General features: G+C 34.0%; 1 protein-coding gene across 1 annotated transcript; it reads right to left on the reverse strand.

Annotated features, from left to right (window-relative positions):
• Positions 1 to 4,067: 4,067 nt before the first annotated feature.
• Positions 4,068 to 7,681, reverse strand: LOC123866699. The gene is made up of 2 exons (XM_045908376.1): positions 5,403 to 7,681; positions 4,068 to 4,125 (listed from the first exon to the last, which is right to left on the reverse strand). Exons 1-2 carry the CDS (start codon positions 7,679 to 7,681, stop codon positions 4,068 to 4,070), a joined length of 2,337 nt encoding a protein of 778 aa, XP_045764332.1.
• Positions 7,682 to 8,748: the final 1,067 nt, after the last annotated feature.

Consider the following 8,748-nt stretch of genomic DNA (forward strand, 5'->3'; position numbering starts at 1 on the left):
TTGTTACAGAGATCGCCAAAACTAACTTTTTCGATATCTAGGTCAAATGAGTAAAAAATTTCCAGACAATCTGATCCGATGAATTGCAAGAGAATGGCTGTTTTACGTGCATCTTCGGCTTCATCTAAATTATTTGCCTTTAAATAGACTTTCAGTCGTGTGAGCCATTTTTTCCATAGCAATGGGACGTTGTTACCTTCAACGATGAACGGCGGCAGGGTCATGCCTACTGGCAATGGCGTCATGGCGTGGCTGGTTGACGACTCGCTGTGACCTGGTGGTCTTCTAGGCTTTGTGTTCACAAAATCTTCGTCCTGCATTGTTTTTCTTTATTGTGATCCCTGTTCTGGCACCATATTTCATTGGTGTGTTACAAATAAAAGATGGATGCTCTTGGATTTGATTTTATTTCCATTCACACGACACAGACAGACATTGTATCAAGACAGCGATAGGTGACAAGTGACAAGTATGTGACAAGTGACAGATGACGTTAGGATATTACACAGACTAATACAATACCGTAACAGATATAGCCTGCTGACAGACAGACGGTCGGACGGACGGACGAACGGACGGACAGCGGAGTCTGTAATGGGGCCCCGTTGTCACCCTTTGGGCACGGAACCCTAAAACAGCTTAAAATTATGTGAATTTTATGTAAATAAGATTATTAATTGACTTAATTTAAGCTGAGAAACAAATAAAATTAAACCCCCAAATAAATTAGACATAAACAAAATTCCCAAATAAAAAACTACCTATCTACATAATTATACATATACCTACTTACTGTAGGTGTTTTCCTAAATACATGACTTTCAAGAAATCCGACATATTAAGTTAAAAATAAATTCTAAATACGTCTCTACCTATTCGTGTATTTAAGTACCTACTGTAGGTACGTTAAGAGTGCTATTTTGTTTTATTTTATTTGACTAACCAACAACTTTTATACATACAAATATTTACAAAAAAAAAAGATTTACAGCTAAAAACACTTTGCATAAACGTTAATAAATGGCTCCTAGGTACAGAAGATACAATGATATTATAAAAAGTTTAGCAAGTAGTAAAGTAATAATACTTGTTTATTATATTCGTAAACATTAAGAGGAGTTTTAATTGAAATCGCGCAAGGAAGTCAACTTTTAACACCCTTCCAGCGAACGTGCCTTATCGCAGGAAACTTCAAAATTGACGCTATCTCACAACCATCATCGCAATTGCGTACGCTTACGCCACGTTTACATCAAATCGAACCTATTATGACTTATTATTACACAACATAATATAGGTTATAGGAGTTTGTTCAAGATTCAATATATCATTTTAAACTGTGCACAAAAACTTCCTGAATATTATTTTTGTCATTTATTATTTGTTTATTGATGTGCTTTTAACAGTATAGTTACAATATTACAAAAGTTAGAAGAACAGGCATGACAACCTCTGTTCTAGTAAACACTGTATTACAGTGGGTTGACTTCCCCCATTCCTAAGTACTAAGATCTAAATTAAATGTGTTAGACCATGTAATAATATGAATCTTGATAGAATGATTAATAACTAACGTATACAGATTACTTGCCAAAACACTTGAATTGATGTCATACTTTCTTAATTTATTTTACCAAAATTGTGGTATACGATCAGTGGCGTCTATACATGCATAAAACGCTGCCTGCACTAAAATATTTTGTTATCTATTCATATTGAAGAACGACTTTCTTATTTTGTGCATGCCTGCCCTGGTTAAAATCCTAGTGCACGCTAGCAAAGTGAAGGAACTCTCGGTTGGAATGTCTCCGATCTGATAAATGAATAATCTGAATCCACGATATATCAAATATTAGGCTAAGGTAACGTAAAAACAAAGAGAAATAGGGCTTAACTGTAGGGCTGCCCGCGTCAAATGTACTAACATTTTGACAACAAAAAAATTAAGTATCACAAAATTTCACTTTACTGTCGTACGGTAGCAATATAAACGGATTCTACAAATAAATGCTTGAATAAAATTATAAAATCTGTGCCGACGCCTCTCGAAATTTGACGTGAATATGTTTTCAAGATTGCTACCGTGTTAACGAATATGTAATGTAATGTTTATTTGATCATTTGAGAGTCATGCCCCAGAATTACTTGTTTATTCTATATAAGAATCTAGGTAAAAGGTACTGACTTGGTACTTACACTTACTCGAGTTTCACAAAATAAGTATGTTACCAGATGACCTATTTCGACTTGTTTTGCATAGCATTTTTCGAAATCTTTTCTTAGCAGGTTCAGATTCCGGTCATCTGTTTCAGCCGAGAGGGCTCTCTCCGTCACTCGTTTCTTACAATCGTAGTTCCAATTTCATTTGAATATTAAGTAACCAAAGTTCATGAAATTTTGCAGACATATTCTAGAAACTAATATCTATGTCTGTGGTTTTCCATATTTCTGTTAAAATATTCGGTTTCAAAGTTACGCGGTCTTAAAAATTTTCATACAAATCTTTGAGCCCTGTAATTTTAAAACTACATATTTTTAGAAAGATCTAAAACACCACAGACACAGATATTAGTTTCTAGAAAATGTCTACAAAATTTCATGGACTTTGGTTGCTTAATATTCAAATGAAATTGGAACTACGATTGTATGAAACGAGTGACGGAGAGAGCCCTGTTAAACGTGACGAGGACTAATGTCGACGTAATAAAAGAGTTATAGTTGTTGACGCATTTCCCAGCGTTTAAAAAAGTGTGGTAGCTAGGTTAGACGGTTGGTTGGGGAGTCGCTATAAGGGGTGATGTAGAGGTGAGGTAGAGTTAGTCAGCGTTGTCTACTATCATTGAAGACATTGGTCTCAGTACCTATAAGTGAGGGTTACTAAAGTGATTGTTGAGGGTAGTCCATATCGATAGTACGCCCATAAAGGCTCGGATAATCTAAAGAGTAAAGAAAAAAAGAAGAAGAGAAGAGTAAAGAGTAAGAGAGAGTCCTGACGTATCCGGTTAATCATTATCTAAGTTTACTTTCAGTGTGTTTAATGCATTTGTTACTCACTGTTGTTATTCTATAGGGCACACATTTCAAACATCACTGCACTTTTGATTTACACCTTTATTGCTAATAAATACACTATTTCACTATTCTTGTATTGCTGCTTTACTGTTGCTTTACTGTTACTCGAAACACAAATATGATTATCTCAATATATGGCTCCTATGGGCTTACATTTTAGCGTGAAGTAATATTCAACTAACGCCATCTATCGGCTGATAGGAAAAGTTCTCAAAAAACCTTTAATTAATTTAGACATACCGCCCATCAAGGACTTGTCCTTTAAATAATCAATTAACATTTAAGTGAAATTTACGACTCAAAGCGAATGTATTGACAATTTAAATGTTAAGTTGTCTACTCAACTAAGGTGATTTAACACTTAAGACAAGTGAAATCTATCATATTATCTAAGTTCACTTAGCACTATAATGACACTGAAATTGATACTAAAAACAAAGTGATATTGTTAGTTAGTAAGTACACAATGAATGACGTATTTAGATTGAGAAACGACATAAAATCAATTAAGTTTAACATTGTCTGCAAAGTAAAATACAACCAGGTATAAGTGAACTGAACAATTAAATAAAGTAAATTGATTTGACAACTCAGTACATTGTGACGTTGCAAACAAAGCACAAACTAAATGACTAACTAAAATTTAACTTGTTAACAAACAATGTGTTGAAAATTACAACTAATTAAAGCTAACAATCAAAAACAAAGAGATTGAACACAGATTTAGATTAATCTCGCGAAATGTTATGATAAAATACAACTCAACTAACAATGTTATTGATGAGGCTGCCGCCCATCATGACAACTATAAGGATACATATCACTTTGATACTAGAAATGTTTTAGATAGAGTGGGAGCCGCCCATCATGACAACTTCAATATACATAACATTTTGAAGTAATTTAGATAAGATGGCACAATTCTGATTTGATTAAACTCTGAATTTTTAAACAATTGCACATTTTTTATTTTATTTTGTAAAACAAATTTTAAATCATTGTATGCTAGTGATAATATTCTTTTCTTCAGCTTCTCTGATGAATCTTTGTGTTCTATAAACCAATATTTCTCATGTGACAGATCCAGTATCATTTGAGGTTTGTTATGCAATGTTTTCTCATGAGTATCCTCTACTATCAACTTGATAAGATGTCTCTTGTCGTAGCGTACCTTTAGGAATGTTATTGATTTAGTAGTTCTCACAAGTGTTTTTTCATTTATGAAAGAGTGAAGAGGGTAGATCGTACTTTTCTTTCGTACATATTCTCGTTTTAGGATCTTATTCAAGCCTTCGTAAACTTCTATTTCTTCCGAATCTTTCAAGTGATTTGGTAGCGAAATCTTCATTTTATGTATAGTTATAGGAACTTTTAGTTTATTTCTCTTTTCTTTTTTCTTTTTAGTAAGTGTAAATAACTCTCTTGGTAGTATTAAGATTTTAGTTGATAGTAATTCGTTCTCTGTTTCTTTTCTCGTTTCAGCTTCAGCTAAATTCTTGGATGTTTTCTCTGCTCTGTGTGTGGAGAAGTCTGGTTTGTTAGGATAAATTATACGAACTTTCGTCCGTTGTTTGTATTCAATTGTGTCGATGATTTCAGAGACTCGGCTGTTTATGAAATTCGTGTAATAATTTGGCAAACTTTTCAGCCATGTTAATATCACAGCCGAGTCACTCCAAGCGTGAAGATCATAACCTTTCAATATGTTTAAAATTCGGACCAACTCGTATATTAATTTTGCAATTAGAAATCTATCACAAAGTTTTAATCTTACAGTAGTTACTTTCTTTTGTATTGATGTAACCTTTATGTTGGCGGTAATCGGTCTCATGTGAATTTGATCTCCAGTGGTATGAGCTGATTTAGATGTATCATTTGAAGCATGCAGTTCTCGGCTAAAACTATCTATCAGTTGAATTTTTCTCTGAATCTTAAAATTCTTCATTCTAACTTGCTCTTTCGTTATTATTGTATCATCCCATTCTAAATTTACTGCATGTAACTTTTGGAAGTGATTTTCTAATACTCTTAATAGCTTACTCATTTCTATGTAAATAACTCCTTTTACAGCTTCTTCTCTAGATCCATGAGTAGCCACAAGGTTGTCAACGTTAAATTTAATTTCCAAACCCTTTTCTACAGCGATTGCAAAATTATGTTCTTCGTCTTTAGTTATTTGTTCCGAATACTTTTTATCTAGATAAGGTTCACAAACTGTTACAAATTTTGAAGTTACTAATTTGTAATGCTGAACTGGCTGAAAAGAATTATGTTTCCAGAGTAAACGCTGATATTTTGTATCTTTTTCATGTACTTTCACTTGATCGTACATTTTGTCTTCCCTTATTTCAGCGTGTTGATGGACAATATCTGCTGCAGAATCTTTTGTCTCTTTATTATTTTCTATGAGTTCTATATTTGAATTTAAAGTGATATCTTCTTCCTGAATTTTCGGATCTTCTTCATAGTAATTAGAATTTTTCTTTAGTTTAATTTCTATAGAATGAGATCTCTTTAAAGCCTTGAACTGTTTTTCTTCACAATCAGGTGTTTCTTTCTCTAACGGCAGTACAACGTACCGCCCATCGTTAGCACTCATATTCGTTGGTAAGTTTTGTGATTTAATTTCTTCTCTAGCTAGATTCTTGTGGTAACTATCTATAAGCTCTGTCTCAATCTTCGGAAATTGTTTACGTTTGTTTTCTACTCTTATTTTGAGGTGCATGTTAACTACTCTTTTACTGTGTGAATTTGTGTCATTCGACACTTCTCCGGATATTGTCCATCCAAAAATGGTGTTTTGTGCAACTAAGTTACCTTTTGGATGTTTGATCATGCCCTCAGTTAATATCTTACTGTACACTTCAGCTCCAAGCAAAAGATCAATTTTACTTGAAGTTGCGTAGCCTGGATCAGCTAGAACTAAATCTCCAAATTCTAGACAATCAGGTGATGTAAGATTACTCGACGGAAGTACCCACGAAAATGATCTCAGCACATATGCATCTACTTGGATTGATTTTTCTGGGTTCTGGCGTGATTCGACATGGAGAGAAACCATGTACTTAACTCTCGTTCCACCAGGCCCTAGACCTGACACCCACGCATTGACTGGTGAGCGCTTAAGTCCAAGCAGTTGAATTGTAGCTTCCGTGATGAATGACGCCTGTGAGCCCTGATCTAAAAGAGCTCTAATGTGGTGCTCACAGCCGTTCTTTGCTCTAGTTTTAACAAGCGCGGTGGCCAATAGGACTTCGTTAGGTTGTAGTTTCTCTTTCGCAAAGTTAGATATGATTCTCGTCTCAGTTCCCAACGAAGTTGATGATTGCGCATGTTTCTCAGAATTGTTAGTGTCAAGGTGTAAGTTCTCAGTAGTACTCAGAAAGCCTTCTTGGTCTCTGGCTTCTTTGTTGAAGTGCAATAATGTGTGGTGTTTTCGCCCGCATTTTTGACAAGATTTTGCCAGCCTACAATTTTTCACTGAATGAAATGGAGCCAAGCAGTTAAAACAAAGTCCCTTGGCTTGTACGAAGTCTTGTCTTTCCTTTGGTTGTTGCACACCAAATTTCTTACAAGCGTAAAGGTGATGATTTTCTTCGCATAGTGCGCAAACTGGCTCTTTCTTATTCTGATTGTCAAGTGTGGTATGATATGATTTGGTTTTTGATGCTTGATTGCTCTGAACTGGATTCTTGGTTTTATTGGTATCAATCATTTCTAGCGCTCTGAATCTAGCTTCTAAAAACTCAGCAAGTTGATTCCACGTGGGCATTTCGTCAGGTGCTGAATGGCTCATTTGGATTTCCCACTGCTTATGAGATTCAACATCTAATTTAGAAACCACTAAGTATATTAAAATTGAATCCCAAGATGTGACTTCAATACCCAAGTTCTTCAATTGTTTCAGACAGCTCAATGTTGTATCAAGAATAAGTTTAAGTGCACTAGCCGACTCATGACTCGTTTGTTTCATGGAAAATAATGATTTAAGAACAGCGTTGCAATTGAATCTCTTGTTGTCGTATCGCCTTCTTAATAGCAACCACGCCTCCTCATAGTTTGCATCAGTGATAGTTAAGTCGCGCAATAAAACTTCAGGTTCTCCACTTAAGCAACTCTTCAAGTAATGAAGTTTTTGAACACTCTTTAACTTGCTGTTGTTGTGAATTAAACTATCAAATAAATCATGAAAAGATTGCCATTCATTATATTTTCCACTAAATGAGGGTAGTTTGATCAAAGGTAAATGTACTTCATCACGCGCTGAACATGATCCAGAGTTAGATATTGAAACAGTTTCAGTGTGTTTTGTAGGCTTAAATTGCTCGAGTTTATTTTTCAACATTGATTTGTAGGTAGTGTAAAGTTCTTCAAATTGCTCATATAAATCTTCTGTAAAATATGCTAAATCTTTTCTTGTATCTTTAGTAGCCTGCGCCACTATTTGTCGATGATCCAACTTAAATTCGCTCCACAATGTTTCTAAGGATTCTAATCTAGATTCACTGTAACCCTTAGTTAGTCTCTCTTTAGGTGTCTTTTTGTAATTTTTATCAGCCTTCACTAAGTTTTCAAAACGATCTTCTTGAACAAGTATTAGCGGATTCATTTTTATTTGTAATTTTTTGAAGCACTAAATTAACACAATACTAAAGTTCAACAAACTAAAGTCCAGTTGTATCACAGAAATAATTTAAAATGTCCAAAATACTTAAAACTTGATAGTGCAAACATTACTAAAATTGTCCAGTTAGTTGCTTCAAAGTTCATTTAAGTTCTAAAAACGAAGTCACTATTATGTTCAGAGACTAAGTCCACAAATGATTAAATGTTCTCTAAGTTTATTCACAAGTAAATGTTCAAAGTTAATTTAAATCGAAATTTTTCTATGTCTTTACACAACCAATTTTTTTCTAAGTCCTTTTGAAGCGAAATTTAGTTTAAGTTTTTTCACATACGAAATTTTTCTAAGTTTTTTCACAGACGAAATTTTCTAAGTTATTTCACAGACGTAATTTTTCTAAGTTATTTCACAGACGTAATTTTTCTAAGTTATTTCACAGACGTAATTTTTCTAAGTCTTTTTTAACACGATTTTTACTAAGTCTTTTTTCAACACGATTTTCACTAAGTCTTTTTTCAACACGATTTGCACTAAGTCTTTTTTCACTGATATTAACTTAAGTTCTATTACTTACAGTTTATTCCCGGGTTTCGGCACCATAATGTTTAATGCATTTGTTACTCACTGTTGTTATTCTATAGGGCACACATTTCAAACATCACTGCACTTTTGATTTACACCTTTATTGCTAATAAATACACTATTTCACTATTCTTGTATTGCAGCTTTACTGTTGCTTTACTGTTACTCGAAACACAAATATGATTATTTATTATACTATATATAGCTCAATTACCACTGACTGACTCACTGACTCATTGACATAATTGTTCTCCTAGAAAGAGATGGAAAATGATATAATGATGTAGAGGAGTTGTGTTCGGGTGGGGGAGTCGACTGGGGAAAAATTATGACATTTCGGAAAAACAAGATGGCGGCCGACGTGATTTTTGCAGCTCCGTTGTTTTCCAACCGATTTCATCGAATTTTACAATCTTTAAAGAAAGTAGTAAACGGTTAATAGAAAATGTGAAAAAAATTGGAAAAACAAG

The sequence above is a fragment of the Maniola jurtina genome, chromosome 7 (assembly GCF_905333055.1).
Source record: "Maniola jurtina chromosome 7, ilManJurt1.1, whole genome shotgun sequence".
Lineage (NCBI taxonomy): Eukaryota > Metazoa > Arthropoda > Insecta > Lepidoptera > Nymphalidae > Maniola > Maniola jurtina.

What these genes read in the sequence shown, in the direction of transcription:
- LOC123866699 (XM_045908376.1), bottom strand. Translation starts at nt 7,681, where the DNA reads ATGAATCCGCTAATACTTGTTCAAGAAGATCGTTTTGAAAACTTAGTG. An exon ending in GAAATAAGGGAAGACAAAAT is followed by an intron (nt 4,126 to 5,402) that starts GTACGATCAAGT and finishes ATTGGTTTATAG; the next exon opens with AACACAAAGATTCATCAGAG.